The sequence below is a fragment of the Drosophila santomea genome, chromosome 3R, assembly GCF_016746245.2.
Source record: "Drosophila santomea strain STO CAGO 1482 chromosome 3R, Prin_Dsan_1.1, whole genome shotgun sequence".
Classification (NCBI taxonomy): Eukaryota; Metazoa; Arthropoda; class Insecta; order Diptera; family Drosophilidae; genus Drosophila; species Drosophila santomea.
In genome coordinates this window covers 19,795,476-19,814,117 of record NC_053019.2, presented here as the reverse complement: position 1 = coordinate 19,814,117, position 18,642 = coordinate 19,795,476, and the positions used below count along the sequence as shown (strand labels likewise).

At 44.3% G+C, this 18,642-nt stretch overlaps 1 protein-coding gene across 2 annotated transcripts in view; it reads left to right on the top strand.

The window, feature by feature from the left end:
* The window catches only part of LOC120454501 (proteoglycan Cow), a 44,812-nt gene that overhangs the window by 23,010 nt on the left and 3,160 nt on the right, over positions 1–18,642 (top strand). Inside the window, exons 2-10 of one of the 2 annotated variants that reach the window (XM_039639854.2) lie at positions 9,312–9,378; positions 9,528–9,630; positions 9,765–10,139; positions 15,237–15,385; positions 16,014–16,207; positions 16,284–16,403; positions 16,487–16,583; positions 16,735–17,121; positions 18,180–18,317. In XM_039639854.2, coding sequence (XP_039495788.1) covers positions 9,312–9,378; positions 9,528–9,630; positions 9,765–10,139; positions 15,237–15,385; positions 16,014–16,207; positions 16,284–16,403; positions 16,487–16,583; positions 16,735–17,121; positions 18,180–18,317 — 1,630 coding nt within the window. Of the gene's footprint in view, positions 1–9,311; positions 9,379–9,527; positions 9,631–9,764; positions 10,140–15,236; positions 15,386–16,013; positions 16,208–16,283; positions 16,404–16,486; positions 16,584–16,734; positions 17,131–18,179; positions 18,318–18,642 lie in introns of both variants that reach the window. The other variant, XM_039639853.2, reaches the window with a different exon arrangement.

The window sequence follows — 18,642 nt, the reverse complement described above, 5'->3', positions numbered from 1 at the left end:
GCATTTTGCAGCTCATAGAACAGTGAGTGAAAACCTATTGCTGTGCCATCCAAACTGGAGGAGACTTCATGCATTGGTGAACATTCTACCATCACTTACTAGTACATGTGAACCCACTTTAAGGCTCATTTACTTGGAATTCCCCCTGGCTGATGGATTTATTTGCCTTAAATGGAGGCGAAAGTGCTTAGCATTGCTTTCGAGGCAACAGGATTGCTGGATTGCTGGATTGATGGTGGCCCCATTTGGCCCGCAGCCAAGATTTCCGATTACTGATGAATCGCATGCAATCACATTCCGATTCCAGTTGATTTGTTAATCAAGATGCACTGCACACGTTCGCACCCGCACGCCCAGTGGGCTTCCGGGTAAACAAGTTGCCGCTCCTCGGGCTCCTTTCAGCCACTCGAATCCAATTCAAATTTCGCATATTAATAGTGTTCCTGCTGCACTTGCCGCCGATTTCGCTGCACTGCGTCTGTTGTTCCAGTGTGTCAAAAGTTTGTTTCACATTTAGATTTCACGCTTGTTCCAAAACAGAAAAAGTAGGGGGGAGTAAAAAACATAACACCAAAGCCCTCTGATTTGTGTGCCATACACCCTGCTAGGCCAAAGTTGATATTGTTTTAGTGTGTGTGCTCACAAAAAGTCATTAAAAGTTCATTAACAATGTTGCTGGGATTTTAATGGCGCACCAGCAGCAATAGCAGCAACTACAGGCTACACATGTCTGCATTTTAAATAACATACAAGCCCCACATTCGTTCAAACGCCGCCCAATTCAAGCTCCCCCTATTTACAGCGTCACATAAGTCAAATAAATACACAAGTTTCCTGCGCACAAACACTCGTTCGGCTGCACAGTGGGTCAAAATGGCATAATTCGAATGAAATGCCACTTGGAAAGAGTCTATAAAACACTGCAGAAGCTGAATTAGATCATTTTTAACTGAATATATTCACCTATGCCAAATTGTTCACTTTTTGCCCATGGTGACTTGGTTGCGCTCCTGTTTGCTGATGTTGCTGCTGAGCTGACATGTTGTCGCTGGGCAAATAAACTAAATGAAAATTTTGTATATTGTAACAATTATCCGGGCAACGCCGGAAACTGTTTGCGTTGAGCACCCAAAACCTGCTGAGCTGCAGAGCTGAAGAGCTGGAGGCACGAGGATATCTTCTAATCCGTTATGGGCGCATTACCTGGCCAAAAAACAAAAAAAAAAAAACGAAACAAACAAAACGACAAGAGAACTGATATAATCCTGCACTGCCATTTACCATTTACCATATCCCTCGGCCCAGAGCGAACATTTTCTTTTGTTCGAGACTTTTCCAGAGCTCATGGCAAAGTTTCGGTAGCATGGAAATATGGAATGGGATTGGGAATCGGGATGGTGGCGGACTGACAGCTCAAGGACAATTCATGTGTGTGTGTGCCAGGCATTAGGTGGAACGAAAAAAAGGAGCTCAGCTCTTGGCAAGCACTTTAGCAAACTGCACTCACAGTCGACATCGATATAGAAAAAGTGCTGGCCAACAGTGCGTATGCGTGCTGCTTACTGCCTGCACAAGGCGAAAGCACTCGAAACGGTTTTTATTCACAACTTGTGCGAATGTCATCAAAATTGTGGACCACTCGGCCTGCAAATTGGATGCACATCCATAAAGCTGCTGCAGCAAATTCAAATGCAAACATGGAAATGCGTCTGTAAAAATTGTATGTTTACTTAATTAGCAGTCATAATTTAATTGATCGACATTTATAGCTTCGTTAAGGATAATTATTACACATACTCGCAATGAAAAAAAACACCCGGTTTTAATTTCGATTGTTAAGCCTCGTATTCACAATTCCCATAATTCAATGGCCTCGAATGCTGTTTGCTTTGGCAATTAATCGCATTCGTCGTTCAATTATGTAGCTAGCAATAGCCAGATGCAATAAAGCAAATCAAATATTTATTTAGCTGTACGTTTGTGGGTGTATATATTACAATTTTGGTCAGATGCATTTTGGACCGGTGCAAATAATCGGCTTTCGCTTCTGCATAAATTACATTACATTCAAAATTTGCTACTGAGCTGCACAGCCTCACCATCACCATCGAATTGGGTTCTGTATAGTTCGAGCATACAAAGTGTGGCCCAGTTGGAGATTACAAGCAAATTCAATATGCTGAGAAACTTTTCGATTTAATATTTCATTTGTTTGGATTTTGCGATATTCAGAAGCAGTAAACTTCTTACTTAAAAGTAATGGCTATATAATAGGAGCATACAAATAAAAATAATCCAGCTTCTAAGTTATGGGAATATGTGCTAGTAAAGAGAATAAGTCTTATAGCAAGGCAACTGGCAAGTAACTAAGCCATATGACTGCTATCATTTTAGTCTCAGTGGAGTAGATTAAACCTTATTTATGGTTAAAAGTCGTGCTGTTTTAGTTGTTGAAAGTGCAGCCAAAGCAGCGGATGTGAAATCAGCCGAGGCAGAAATCATTGCATACTTACGAGCGCAGAATCTCTATGAATACGAGAACCAAAGGCAACAGGCATTGCACTGGGCAATTACAGAGAACAGAGATTACAAAACCCAACGACATGAACAAGAACAACGACACAAACAGCAACAATAACCGCGGGCCAAGGCAGCGCCATCAAAGCGCAAAGAACACACAAAAGTTATGATAAATGCAGATGGAGCACGGCTAACGGCGTTATTGCCTGTCATTTCTCATCAGCGCAGTTCGACAGGATAAGAAAGTGGGCGTGCGACTGCGAGTGGGAGTGGCAGTGCGAGTGGGAGTGGGAGTGAGAGACACACAGCGGATAGAAAGAGAGGGCAGCATCAACAGCCGACTTCCGGGTGCCGTCGCCATTTTGCAGGGCTGTAATGGCTGCCAGGAAAATCCAGGGTGCGCCGTCTGAATGGCCTGTAATGAAAATGGGAAAGGGAATGCTGGCGGGCGGGAAAAGCGGAAAATAAAACATGATTTTTGCCTTGCTTTTATTTTCTATTAAGAGCGCGGCACTGAGCACAGCACCACCACCACCAGTTTGGCCCCTTTTGCGTGAGCGATGAATTGCAATTTGCTAAGTTTTTGTTTGCTCTGTCTGGGAGTTGCTGATGTAACTCGGAAAAACTTCATTTTCCGCTACTTCATTCGGGGTCTCTGTGTGCTTGTTGGTACTGGGTAGTGGGTACTGGTGGTAGTGGATTGTGTGGGGTAGTTGACAATTTCTTGTCTGCCACTCCCGGTTTTGCACTTTCTCCTCGAAAGGCGGACAGCTGGTCGTGATGTGTGGCAATGAATTGCAGTGCCATTTTGCCAGCCTTTCACTGCCCAAAGCCAAAGGATTTTTAATTGTAACTGCACAGGGAAAAATAAGCATTACGCTTAAACCAACGAGCGTTGGATTATTTAAATGGCGTGGATAAAATATGGAATTCTTGGATAAATAAAAACTGTTTGTAGAGAAAGTAACTATTAAAATGGTAGAATATTGTATTTGAGAAATTTCAGAAAAAAGCATAATTCATTTTAAAACTAAGCTTATAGAAATTCTCATATCACATATATAAATGAAAAGGATTTCCTAGTCCTCACCATATAACTCTCCCCATTTGCTGTGCACAAACAAAACGTGAGTCAGCCCGTCGGATTCGGAGTTGGCCAGTGTCATTTCCAGCTATCTGGTTTCCTGGCGAGCTTGAATAGCTGCAAACTGGCCAACTGGCAAACTGGCAAAATGGCAAACTGGCCAACTGGCAGCTGGCAAACTCGGCTCCTTCCTGGCAATCACATCACCCCCACATTCATATCCGGATTGGGATCCGCAGCAGGACTTGGGACTCGCCCTGCTAATGACCGCTGCTAAGTGCCTCGATTTGTGCAGTGCACTCCGGTCGAGCAGAATTGCAATTAACTAATTGATTGAACTATTCAATCGGTGAAAATGCACGCCACTTTTGGGGGCGGGAGCGTGTGACTGGGCGTGGCCGGCTTATTAAAGGATTGGCGTTTACGGAGCGAGCATTTAACGCTCGTCTGCTCTGCACTGCATTCAGTGCCATATCTGTGGCCTTTGTGGCGTGGCCGGAGCACATTGCTCACTGGGAGTTGAAAGCTTTTAACTGCCCCCCGCCCCCCATTAGCAGCTGCCAATTGGGGGCGTGGCTGTGCCCGCATAACACAGTGAGTCCGGTTCAGTTGAGTTCCTATTTCTGGCCAAGTAATGCCTGACTGACTGATTAATGGCCACAGCAGAGGGGCAGCACAGAAGGGGGAAGCAGTTGCAGTTTCAGCTGCCGAATGGCACATAATCGATTTTCCGTAATGCATTTAGACCCGTTGGCTTCCTTCATATCCGGAATCCCTTCAGCCTTCCAGGGCATAACTTTCCACCTTTATCGGGCACCAGCATCTCACTCTCAACTTGGGCCGTGTTTATGTGCCGGGATTTGTAATAAACTTGTTCCAATCTCTGAGCCACACCCACACACCCACAGATGCACGATTCCGGTTACCAAATGCAGGACATAAAAAATGCCAGCAATCAGATGGTTACCACTCCGCCACGAAACAATCCTCCAGAGTGTGGCTTTTTGTTATTTTTTTTTTTTTGCTAGAGTGCTCGACGTGGTCTGCCCTTTGTTTATAAATAGGAATTGCAACCATGTAACCGAGTGTATCTCTTCCACATAGGTAAGCACATTTTAGTGGCCTTTGTTGGCCAGAATGGTGCTGCAGTCCTTGCACTAGTTGCAATTTGTTGCAGCCTCGCTGTTGCTGCTCTTGCTGTTGCAAATGTTTTATGACTGCAATGCGGTTGGCTGCCAGCTGCCAGCTGCAAAATGCATTTATGATGCATAAACATAACGGCCGGGCTAGGCCTTTCCGGGCATCACGTTCCTTCCAGGTGGCCACGGGTTTATTGTCCCGCCGCCATGAAACATGAAACATGTTACCTGATGCTCCGTGGAAAATGTGGCTTGCCATGGTTTATTTTCATGCACGAATCACATAATTCTTTTTATTGCTGTTTGCAATTTTCCAATTTACCTCCCAGAAATCGGTGTGACATCAGTTTTGACAGCTGACCGTTATGGTAATTTAATTAACCATTAAAATGAGATTATGGTGTAATTTATGCATGTGACAGCGGCATTGACAGTGCTTTTAATGACTCGCCCATAACTAATAAGTCCGTTCCCTAGGTGGTAGATAGTGGGGCATATGAGCAATTAACTTGCCCATTCCCAGTTCCCAATCACAATGCCGATGGGAAACGTGGGGGATTTTCTCCTGACTTCTGATGACACTTTTGCGCCCAGCCGAAGAATGCAATTTCCTGGCCCAAAGTCCGCTCAATCTGCAATCTGCACTTGGCTTACGACACTTCAAAACTTTTGGCCTCAGCTATATATTGATGGATTCGGATGGATTCGGCCCGTTGCCTGCCAGGGAACAGCCCGGATTTGGCTACGGAAATGTGCCAGCCCAAAGTCCGGACAGGCGGCTTAGGGGCCATCCGCCGTGCTGTAATAGTAATAGGAATTGATTTACCATTTTGTGCGCACGAAAATGTGCAATTTATGTGCTCAGTCCCCATCTGACTCAGCATAGATAATAGCACGGCCAGATTGGGGACACACAAGCCATGCACCCCACTATATACGAGTATATGTATATCCATCCGAATCCAGGCGGACACATAAATCCCGGCAAGCGGACAACCCGGGCAACTGGGCAACTGGGCAACTGGGCGACCGGGCTAATGCATTTTTCAAGTGAAGTGCATAATTTAGGAGCGAAGTCAGTCAGTCAGTTGGTCATTTTTGGGGGGCCTGCATTTAGCATATCAATGGATACAGTGCCTCGTTCAATCCTGATCTCTTCCACACTCTAATTGCCGCAGATTTCCGCAGCAACGACCACGTTCATATTTTATTGATTGACTGGGGAGAAGTCGGAGGATCGGAGGAACTGGAGGAGGTTGAGCCACCGCATCATTGGCAGTCATCTGATGTCCGCTGAATAATTTACAACAATTTTGGGACGAGCAACGCCCAGTTGCAATTCCAATTTCAATTCCAATTCAGATGCGGCCGCAAAAAGGCGAACATTTGCGATTTAATGCGAATTTTTGCTCCTTTTTGGCCGCGCTGATTGCCGAATACCAAATACCGAATGCCGCAATGAGTTATGTGCCAGGGGATAGAAAATATATGGCCATCGATCGATTCTGGGCTGAAATCGGTTTGAATTAATGCATGAGTGCAAGTTAAATGGAGCACAAAGGATTTGGGTTCGGGCTTAAGCCGTCAAACAGAGATGTACATACAGTGGAGTGGAAAGGATATCGATTTCGGGGGCACAACCGAACTTAAAAATTACATTTACATAATGCAACCGAAATTGACATTCCTCCCTCGCAGCTGCAAAAGCACCAAACTCAAGCAACCACTAAAATGTTTTCTATTCTAACCCTTGGCAAATAATAAAAAATAGGGGAAAAAATGTAACAAAAAAGAAATCGCTAGAAATTGCAGAGGCAGCGGCAGCGGCTACAAGAAAACAAAAGAAGATGAAATAAGCCCGCAACGAAAACAAAGTCGTAAATTCAATTTAAAGCTTGACAGATTGCCACAATGCGGCGAAAAGGGGGCGGCCTCCGAACCGGAGCGCCCAAAGGGGCGTGGCAGCTGGTCGGAACAATGCAGCTGGCTGCATTGGTTGGTGGCAACAACACAAAAATGGCGTCAGTAACAATGCCGCCATTATCTTTCGCCCAGCAAGTCGCACAAAATGTTTCCCTTAGTGTGCAAAAGGGAGAGAGCTCCACTCGCAGGACTCACAGGATTCGCAGGACTCCCACTCAAGTCGTAGTTCTCCCATTTCGCTGGGGGACTACCCAAATTAGGGTCAAGTTTTCGCTGGAAGGCGCCGCTGGAGCACCACCAATTAAATGGGCTTTAATAAGCCCAGCCACTTAAACAGCCAGAAATCTGGCAAAGAGGTTAAACGGCTGGCAAACTTTTCGCTATGTGGGTGGTGCTAGATGCTTCCCCAGTGGGTGGTGCACATCTGTGGGTGGTGCTTGACTTATCCGCCTGGCTGACTGTGTTGCATTATGTTTCACTTGCAGCTGCTGCTTTGACCCAGTTTAGTGGGGCATTTTTAAAAATGCCATGCTGCTGGCTCATGTCACCGTGCTGCCTTTTGCACAGCTGCGTTGTATGGTGTGCAAGTTTATCACGCGCCCCCGGTAAAAAAAAGCCACAATAAGGTCAATCGCATGGTCAACGCCAGCGATAGCGGCACCACCCGGAATCCGAGCCACCGCTTTTTAGCACCACCAGCACCAGGAGAGCCACCAGCACCACTTGCACCATCGACACCGCACCAAACGCAGCGCAATTAAAGCCAACAAACAGAGCGCCACAGAAGCAGCCGCACAGATTGCCGCCCAGGCCAATCAGCGGAACACGCCGCAGATCCACATGCCCATACACTGGAAAAAAATCAAAGATATCTATTTAAATAAGGAAGAATCTGATATTCCCTCTTTCTGATATAAAGTTAAAGCCAATCATTACAACCATTTGTGTTCCTTGATTTCATTAAGCACTTTAGTAGATTATTTCTAGCATTAGCATTTGATTTTTCTCAGTGCATTTAGGCAGTGCAATCAAGGGCGGGCGTATTAAAGCTGGAGGAGATCCCGCTGCGATGAAGAGCCTCAGCGGCATGTGCCGTAGGATGTGTGTGGGAACATGGGCTGTGGACCAAACTGGGCAAAGTGGGAAGCGGCGTCGGCTAGCAGGATGGAATGGCTGATGAGGAAGGTTGCAAGGATGGCGGGACAGGAACGTTGCGGCCGCGGCCAGGAAACGCGCACAAATTGCGTTTTAACGCATGCAAATTGCCTGCGTCCACGTCCCGGACGAGTTTATTGCATTACAACGAAGGGCGAAGGACGAAGGGCAAAGGAAGAAGGACGAAGGACGCTGGGCGGTGTTTCGAGGGCGGGGCTGGGCGTTTTGTTGCCAGTGGATGGGATGTGTGTCCCGCAATTGCCACTTCGCACTTGAGCGATTTCGCGCTCCAATCGGCAGCCAGTGTGTGTGTGTGTGTGTGAATATGTATGTATGTGTGTAGTGTGTATGTGTTTGGGTGCATCTGGGCAGAATGTATATGCCAGCTGGAAGCTTTCAGCTGTTTCTGTTCAGTTTCTGTTCAGTTGCTGCCGCTCCTGCTGTCGCTTTCATTAAGCCAACTGACAGCGGCGATTGCAGTTTCCGCCGCTACAGCGAACTCCCAATAAAATGGCCAGTGGCAAAGCTGTCAAGTCCATGTGAGCTTAATGTTGTTTCACTTATTTTTGCACATTTTTCACAGCCTATTTTCCACATTTAACCAGCTGTGGCTGCCATTGCTGTTGTTGTCCCAGTTGCTGTTAGTGGAATATAAATTTTATAGACAAGTTAAATATTATGCATACGCACCATTGCACTTAATAACATTTCGGTTCGCCTCACAAGGCTCAGTGTAATGGTGTGTGTGCTTTGGCATACACACACACATGGCATTTGTGGGCGAGCTTAAGCTGCGTGCTGAATTGAATTAAATTAAAATAAATCTGCAAAGAGTCGCATAACTAAGCAAGTCAAGAATATGCCATATTTTTTTTGAAATGCAATCAGATTTGCATATGTTCATTTGGACATGAATTTCCCTGCTAGGCAGGGAGGCCTCTTCGGATTATACAAAGCAATTTATGTTTCTCTGCCAGATCGATTTACATTTTTTCCATGCTTTAATCTGTGAATCCCCATGCTAGTCGGCACCATTTGTTGTCATAACAGATGAACTATTGATCATCATTGGAAAGGCACACACACACACACACACACATGTGAAACTCCCCCGTCACGTAACTATTTTTCTCCTATGACTCGATACTGTTTGCTTTTCAACTTTTCCCCTGCAGTGCTGTGTGTGCTGTTGCTATTGTGTCCTAAAAGTCCATTTGAACTGCCATTACGCATACGCCCCGTGTGTGCTTGCTGTGTGTGTGTGAGTCTGTGCTTGCTGTGTGTATGTGCGTGAGTGTGTGTATGGCTCAGTGAGTCTGAATGGGTTGCGTTTGGTGTGCATGTGTGCATGTGTGCATTTTGACAGACGTCAGCTCAGTTTGGCTTGTGTGCGCTTTGCATTTTTTATGCATTTAAATAACAAAATTAAACTGGCAAATGTTTCACATGCAATTTATTGTACCTTTCCTCTTCCTCTCTCTCTCTTTCAGATAAACAAAAACACGCAGAACAGCAAGAATCTGGGCGAGCACAAGCGCTGGATACACGATCCCTCGAGTGAGTAGAGCCAAGCAAAGGATTTGCGCACCATTTGGCCCCTGGCTACGGTCAATTAAGTTGTCACAGGACAAATATACACCCATACACATGTGTATATGCACAGTATGGTATAAACCTATTAATAAATTTAATTCGCACGCCTGCAGGTGACCTTTGCCGACCGCTGAACTGCAAGAAGCGTGAAATCTGCCTGCTGGAGGACGAGTTCAGTGCCGTTTGCGTGTCGAAGAAGGAGCTCCACAAGAATCGGTAAGTGGAAGTGGAAGTGGGGTGGGGGTCATTTTCATTCTTCGCCCCAATGAGTCACTTAAATTGTGCGGTCCGAGCCGAAGGCCATCTAAACTTGAACACTAAAACCCATGACAAAATATTACACATTCCAGTGATGAGATAATCACCAAGGCCAAGTACTTGGAGGAGGAGGCCAAGCGGCGTGTCAACCAGCAGGACAACCAGGACAGCCAGGACGCGGAGGACATCAACAACGACGACGAGGACAACAGCAGCGATGGCAGCACCAGCAACTCCAGCCCCACGGGCCCCAACAATGCCCAAGCCAGTGTCCAGGGCAACGAGGAGACCGACGACGAAGATAAGAGCCTCAGTCTGGGCGACGACGACGAGTCCAAGGAGGACGATGTCTTCTATGAGAACAGTATCGCCGCCGGCGATAAGCAGCAGCAGCAACAACAGCAGCAGCAGTCCCAGCCTCCTGCAGGACCTTCCGTTATTCAGCAGGACGACGACGAGGAGTTGGAGTGAGTACACTTGAAGAAATTGTTATTAAAAGAGTTATTGTGGTTAAAATGCGCGTCATTTCAATTTCTCTGTTCTTCACTTAAGTTTAAAGACTTGTTTCTAAACAAACAATTTATTTTTCGCTCTGTAAAATTCGAGTGTTTAACTTTTGTGCCGATCTTTTTGTGCTTGCCTTTGAGTGGGATTTTACATTTCATTAAGCAAATTCGCGTCCACAAAAAGGGTTGATGACGACGGCGGGCAGAGGGTCACCTTTGGCATCCGGACCACTCGTACTTCGAACTCCGCCTGATTTCCACGGTCGCCATGCTAATAACAAATTGTTTTATCGTGTATAAAAATTCCGCAATAAATTCACAGTACTAGAATTTTTAGCACGCAGCCTTTGGCCCGTTTTTGCGTTGTTATCGTCGTTGGCTTTTTTGGTGTTTAGATGTTTGGTTGTTTGGATGTTAGCTGGTAGCGGTGGCACACTTCTGGCTGAATGGTTCAATGGGCCGCAACGACAGCTTTACGGCCTTTACCCTTTGACGCGTGCCGTCGTCGGATCCCTTGACTTGTTCCGTGTTATCGCTTTGACCCTAACCCAAATTGTGGACTGGCACGCGAGCAGTGCTTCCATGCCTTCAATCCTCCAAGAATGGGTCCAAAAAGGGCAGTGCCTAGGGCGATGGAGTGGGTGGAGGTGCTGGATCAGGTGTGCCAGCGGCAGAGCCCGGAAAATGAAGTCAAAGTCGAGTTGGTGTCAAGGCTTGATTGGCCTGGGTTTCCACGGGGAAAGGGTTGTGAGAGGAAGTTGTTGGCAAACAGCAAACAGTCGATTTCCTTTCGAAAAATATTCGGTAACATAACACGTAGTTTCTCGCACATTGGCAAGGTATTTTTATACAAAAATTAACAGAAATATTTGCAGGCTTTTTAATGCGCATAAAGGATTGTATCAACGCAGTTGCTTGTTAAAGCTTTTATTAAATGTATTTCCATGAACCTCAGGTAAAAAACGAAATACATGTAAATACACGAAATACATGTTTTAATAATAAAAAACCCAAGGTCTCTTTTTCCGAGTATGTTTACGCATTTAATAACAATTTAATTTAATGAACTCACTCTCCTTCTCTACCAAAATTATAGAAATTCACTAGAAATTAAATGATTTTCTCGAGAACCAGACAAAACTCTTTAAGCTCCTCGAATTTTGTTTACCCAAAAATTCCAACCACTAGCAAACTTCTTGGACTTTTGGCCCACATCGCAATCCTTTGAAATGCAGCCTCCATTGGAGTGTTATAAAAATGTTTTCGCTTCTTGTTTATGTTCGTCGGTTTATCGGTTGTATTTTTGTTTTCAGAAAGTTCAATTTTGTGCCTGACATTTTCAGAATGTATATGTAATGGCAGGAATTGTGACAACGCAAAGTTTTCATTTCCATCCTTTGACGTACGAAATTAAAACCGAATTATCGGGAAATTCTTGCATATATGAAGAGCAAAAAAAGTGCTGCTAGTAAGGTGTTGGATTTCATGCTTTTATGTTGTATTTTTTTTTGCTGTTCTTCCTCGGGCGTCTGTAATTGAATTAAAATCCACTTGGCAAACAACTGCGTGGTGGGTGGTGGTGGGTATTAGAGTGTAAAAATCAATCTATAGGCAAATCACGCGCCCGACCACATTCTCCATTTTCCATCCAGCTCCCAGCGATGACATTAACAATGGCTTTTTGACATATTTTTCCTCTACTTTTATGTTTACGAATTTTCCTTTTCAATTTTGCTTTCACCAATATATATTCCCCGCTTTGCATACCCCACATGTGTATCTATGTCAATGGCATGAAATATGAATGTGTCACGAAGCCGTTGGCAAAATCAATAGTTTCAGCCATAGCCATATAGCCACAGCCAGAGCATTTGCCACTCATCATGGCAGCAGGAGCTGCTCCAGTTCTCGTCTTTCCATTCAGGCGCAACTCAAACAAAGGACCTGCCTCAGTAAAAGGGTCGTCATCGTCATGGGGGGGCACTTCTAATAGACCAAAATGCGAGGCAACCTCCACAATACCCAGTACCCATGCCCAGGCACATCCAGCTGGCTGGAGATGGATACCGAGTTCGGGCCATAACTCATGTGTGAGACGCTCATTGTTTGTTGCAACAATATGCCATCGCACAGTGGCGCCACAATGGGAGTATAAAAGGGGCAGCTGCCTTGAAAAATATTGCTATTTGAACATAAAACTAGTTATTTTATTTAATGACTCGCTCGGTAATATTATCTCCCATGGTTTTTTGTGACTTAGTTACGCTAGGTAGAGATTTTCTTTACTATAGAATATTAATCAATACTCATATATATTTTTAATGTACTATCTCTAAAATGAGACGATGCTTAATTGGCTTGTGCTGCCTTATATCTGCAACTCCATACAAAGTTATGCGAAGAATCCGCTTGGATAGGGCACATACCATGGTTTGGATCGCACCTCAAGCTGCCACAACTCAGCTATGTGAGTGTGTGGGTGTGTGTGTGTGTGGGCGGGGGTGGGTGTAGATGTGATGGCCTGTTCCCGGCAGTTATTCGAAACCACTGAGCTGTTTTGTGGTCTGTGCTCATGAAGCTGTCGGTTCCAGCCATTTTAGCAGGTGGAGCAGCCGCTCAAAGGAAGACCAACAGGATGGCGAAAATTCGCTCGACGCTGGGTTGGGGTTGCAAAATTGAAAGCAAATATTTGAGTAAAAATTTACACATTTTTCACAGAGACACGGAGGCGGCATTTGATGGGCAATTTGGTCAAAGCAACCGCAGATGCTGTCCAGCAGGGCATTCAAGATGCCAGCGGCATCGACATCGGTATTGGGACAACAACGTTGACCAAGGATCGCATTATCAAATTTATTCGGCTCACTATTTACTGTTGGTCCTAAGAATTTTCATTAAACTTGTATAAACAAACCGGCGAAGAGGGACAAACAAAAGCGAACAGGGAAGCTTGCAAAAGAACATGCGAGAGAATTTTTAATTAAAAGCAGTGAAAACACACACACACACACATACAGTGGAGTGTAAAGGATATGCATATCCGAGAATGTATTTACTTTGGTTTTGGCCATTGGCTCGTTTACATTGGCACTGCAATGAAATTGGACAGCTTAAGAGACCCATATGCAGATACATGTGGAGCTTTATGACAAATTCAGATGAGTTTACATTTTATTGAATTTTCAATTATTTTTCTCCTTTGCTAAACAATTTTTTGGCCAAGTCTGGATGACATTTATTTAACAAACGCCAATCCATATATTTATAAATTTCGAAAAATAATTATTTCGCATTTTTGATAGGAGGTACCATATTCAAAGTTTGTAAAAAAAATGGTCAACAATTTGAATGTCTTTTTTTGAGCACAGGAGGATAGGGAATTTGGTTACGAATTCAACGAGGTATGACATTCCACTTTTGGACAACTACTTTTATTGCTATCAAAAAAATAGTGTTTATTTTTTATAAAAAAAAAACAAAAAAAAAATGTTTTCAAAGTCGTGATATTTTCAATCGTCGTTTTCGCCATAACTTGGTCAAAAATGGCCGTACAGCTAAAATAAAGACTGTTCTGAGCTGCGAATAAACATAGCTAACTATGTCTATCCCTACTTTTTCGGTTTTTTACAAAAAAAAATTTCACAAATTTTTGCATTTTTGATAAGGGGTACCATCATCAAAATTTCCCAAAAAATGGATAAAAATTAGCATTTCCTTTTTTAAAAACAGATGGATAGGGAATTTTGTTACGAATTCAACGAGGTATGACATTCCACTTTTGGACAACTACTTTTATTGCTATCGAAAAAATAGTAATTATTTTTTATAAAAAAAAATACACGAACATTTTTTTGCCAAAAACGTGATATTTTCAATCGGGGTTTTCGCCATAACTTGGCCAAAAAAGGTGGCAGAGCCAAAATGAAGACCGTTTTGTACTGCCAATAAACATAGCTAACTTGCATTCTAGTGATAGGCACACAGAAAAAGTGTAGCAAAGCCTGGCTTGACCCGAATAATTGGTGAATTTTCAATTAATATTTTCTTAAATTATAAAACCGAAAACCCGACGAAATCCACTAATTAAGAATGCCAATTGGGGCAATTAGGCAAATTGCTTTTCATTCATTTGCAGTCGGCGTAGTACAACCAAAAATAAATGTGCAAATTTTATCTGAAGCCAAACAAAAACTTCAAATGGCTCTGTTATTTGACAAGGGAGAATATATATATATATATATATATCTGAATAATATTATGATATAGGGGTAGAGAAAGTGGTGGCGAATCCACGACTGGCCAATAAAAGCGACATCGAATAGGATAAAAATTCTCGCGGAAACCTTTTTTTTATTGAATGGATGGCTTTTGACAGTAGCAACCAATAATTGGAGTAATCTTTTTGTTGGTTTTATTTATTGAATGGAACGAGAAACGCTTAATTGGAAGTAGGGTTGAGCTGTTCTTTAGAGTTTAAAAGTTTCAAAGATGATTGATTGACACCAGCTTAAGGGTCGCGGCAATTAAAAAGGGATCAATTTCACGAATCACAAGGATAATGTTTTCCGCCTAATGGGTCATTCATTGCTGGAATGGAGTCATATATATGAAACGCTAAATTATATGCCTTGCTCAAGTCCTTTTTGTTTGACGCTGGCAGCTGAAATATTTGCTCAAATTATTAAATAAACTTTCGTCCTGCGCCTCGTCCTTGCCCCAATCCGCTGGCCAATCTCATGGCTCGACTGTTTGCCTGGGCGTGCGTGCAGCGCATTTTAAATAAATATTTAAATAAATGTATAAGCCAGCTCCTCTTTCCACCTCTCACCTGTCCAACAACTTGGCCACCAGAGTTGGGAATGTGTGGACAAAGGCGCTTCAAAAAAAGGGAATGGGGAAAAGACACAGAATTCATTTGCATAAAAATTAATTTTGCATGTCATCTATTTGTTGTCGTGGCGCCCCTTGAGTTTTACTTTTCTGATTTCAGACGGCATTCTAACTGCGCTCCTCTTTTGTATGATTTTCTCTTCCCTCCTTGTTCCTTGTTCCTTGTAGCAACTGCAAGCCGTGTCCTGTGGCCAAGCCGACGTTCCTGTGCGGAGCCGACAACAAGACCTACTCATCACTATGCAGATTGGATTATCACAATTGCATACATTCGACGTCCATACGGATCGCCTGCAAAGGATTCTGTCCCTGCAAGGGTGAGTCTATCCCATATCCTCCATTCCCAGCCGAACGGCCATAACAAACGGACTAAGACAAATAATACGGCCTTCCTGGGAGCCGAATCAAATGCTCCGCATAATGAGCACTGCCAGCCTGGCAGTTGGCCACAGTCGCAGGACTCGACGAATAAGTACGAAGGACCTCCCTTGACTACAAAATAAATTGCATGCATATTTTCTGACAGCCTGAGTCGCCGCCAGTTGTTTGCCCATGAAAGTATGCTGCAAAAAAACTGAGCCAGCGGCTAAACGCGATTTGTTAGAGGGGATTTAGCACTCAACACCCCGCCCCACCCCGTTGACAATTAAAAATTCCAATTACCAAACAATGGCTTTGGCTTTAAATATATATATTTTTGCCCCGGCACATCACTTGTTAAATATTTAATAGGCCGGCTAACAAGTAGCCGACGCCATTGTTCCGCCGCCCATTGTGCCCGAAAGGGGGCCGAAAAACCACTCAGTCAGTTCAGCCAGCCACGTTAATTTTCAATTTTGTGTTGGCCGGAAAATAACGCAAAAGTAGTGCCCCCATCGAGGGGCTGCAAAAAGTTGGTCTGCTTCAGCGATTTTTGTTTTCTGACCGCCATTTTTCCCTCTGCAGAGATTGTCGATGGAAAGCGGCTGCAGCGCATCTCGGGCTACAACAACAAGTACAACAAGAAAATCAACCTGGAGCAGCAGCAGCAGCAGCAACAACAACAGCAGGCCTACAAGGACAGCAGCAACAACAACATCATGATGAACAGCGGCAACATTATGGGCGGCAACAACAACGACTTCAACACGATCATGAATGTAAGCTAATGGCATACATCTATACATGTATATACATATGTATATGCAACAATGTTGAATTTTGGTTTCGTTGCAGGACAAGGAGGACAATAACCGGCACAGCAACCACATCAATGCCCAGTACACTTTCACGCCCGAGGAGATCAAATATGACAACAAGCACTACAAGTACCTCAAGTACACGGCCTACAAGAAGGTGAGTGAGTGGGTTAGCCAGTATACATATATTCGGTAGTATCCTGTGGCATTTCACATATCGAATTATTTGGCAATTGGCAGGACTCCAAGTACCAGGAGGACAAGCACAAGATGCGCAACTACAACGAGGTGGTCGAGAAGCAGCAGCAGAAGTTCAACAAGAACAGCAACTTGAATGGTGAGACATTGCCAATTAACACAGATATGTACATTTTGGCTGCCACTTGCGGTCTGCCTTTCATTTGGTTTCTTAAGTTTATGGAAACTATTCTCCAATAAATTATTATAATTATTCTACCAATTATTGATGTATCCTTCTGATTCCATAGCCTATCCCTCGAAGTCGGCGGAGTGCAAGCCGCAGCAGCTGACGGCGATTGGCAACCGGCTGCTGGACTGGTTCTCGGTGATCATGGCGGACAGCAAGAAGCGTCGCCAGCACAGCCAGAAGTCGAAGGCCCACTTTCCGCCCGCCTGCAAGACGGAGGCCAAGTGGATGTTCGGCCATCTGGATTTGAACAATGATGGGCAGCTGTCGCTGCAGGAGATGTACGACCTGGAGCACGACCAGAACGAGCGATGCATCAAGCCGTTCATCGACACCTGCGACTTGGACACGGATAGCTCGATCAACACCAGGGAGTGGTGCAGGTGCTTCGAGAAGACGGATCGTCCGTGTGCCGCTGTGCGCCGGAGAATCGCCGGCGACTTTGCAGGTGAGATAGGTACAGGTGGACATTTCTCTGGCTACATAACACTAATACTTCTATGTTCTCTCTATATATATTCGTATGAGTTGTGCTGGGGTCCTGGGCCTAATTTATGTATATTCCCTCTACCCCCGAACAAACATCAACCTATAGTAAACAGAAACGAAAACAATTATTAAAATACTCGTACAATTGAAAGAAAACCAAAGACTGAAAACCAAACTAGAAACCAAACGTAAAGCGATTGTAATCGCGCGTTGAGTAATTTCGTTTCATTGGGTTTTCGTTACTTAAACTTTCACTTTCACTCAGTCGCCTCTATTGCCATCTCGTTCGCTGCCTCTCTCTCTCTCTCTCTCTGTCTTTTTCTGTCGTGCTATCTGCCATCTCTTTCGGACGGCGCTTTGTTGCCCGCTTAGTGTTTGTTTGTCTGACACTCTTTGCTCCTACTTTACACGCGTTGGAAACCTTTTTCAAACTATAATTAAGCGCCTGACAGCTAAATAGAAACCCTGACACACTTACACTTATACACTTTTGTTGAATACACCCAAACACACACACAAACACACACTAACAGCAGTTAACAGAAGTAACCTTTTTTTCCGCGCCGCTTTCGTTGCCAACTTTCGTTTTGCGCTCGCTCCCCCGTTTTTTTCTATATCTTCAACTTTTAAGCTAGCAAATTAAACACTTTTAACAGCAACACACAACTTTTCCGTAACCTCTGAACCCCCTTTTCTTACTCGCCGCTGTAGAAACCGCCACTGTCCAATGCTTTTTGTGTTTGCCTTTTTGGAAGACCCCGTCTATACTGTACTATATATATATTTATAAACGCAAAACCCAACTATATAATTTCTTACTTTGTTCGCCAGCCACACGACCCAAAAACCCCAAAAAACCCGAAACCTGAAACCCAAAACAAAATAGATCCAGCAACAACTTGCTTGTGCCGCTTCTCACCAAATCTAAAAACTAACCCACCCATTTGTGCCACACCAAGTTGCCCCACTAAAACGTTGCGCTTTTCTCTTTCTCTCCGGCGTTTTTTAACTAATTAGGAGCCTACGCACCGGACTGCGACATCCAGGGATTCTACAAGCCCACCCAGTGCCACAATTCCGTGGGCGTTTGCTGGTGCGTGGACAAGCACGGAGTGGAGTTCGCCAACACACGCACACGCGGCAAACCCAACTGCGGTGAGTACTAGTACCTGGCTAGATTGCGATTTGGTTGGGATGAGGAACGGGATAAGGGAGCAGGATGCAAACACTTAACCCGACCACTTGGCGGGGGTCATAACAAAGGGCCAGCAAAGTTTCAAAAGGCCATAATCAGCGGGGGGGAAAAACAGTGGAAATGGGTTAAGCTGGTCAGTTGCCGCACTTAGCCCTCTGTGCGCACCAACAACTGACATTTGAGCCGAACACAGGAACACAGTTCACACACAGTTTCCTAGCAATCTGAAATCCAAACTCAATGTACAGCAGAATCCAAACCATTTAGCAAAAGACTCATATAAAA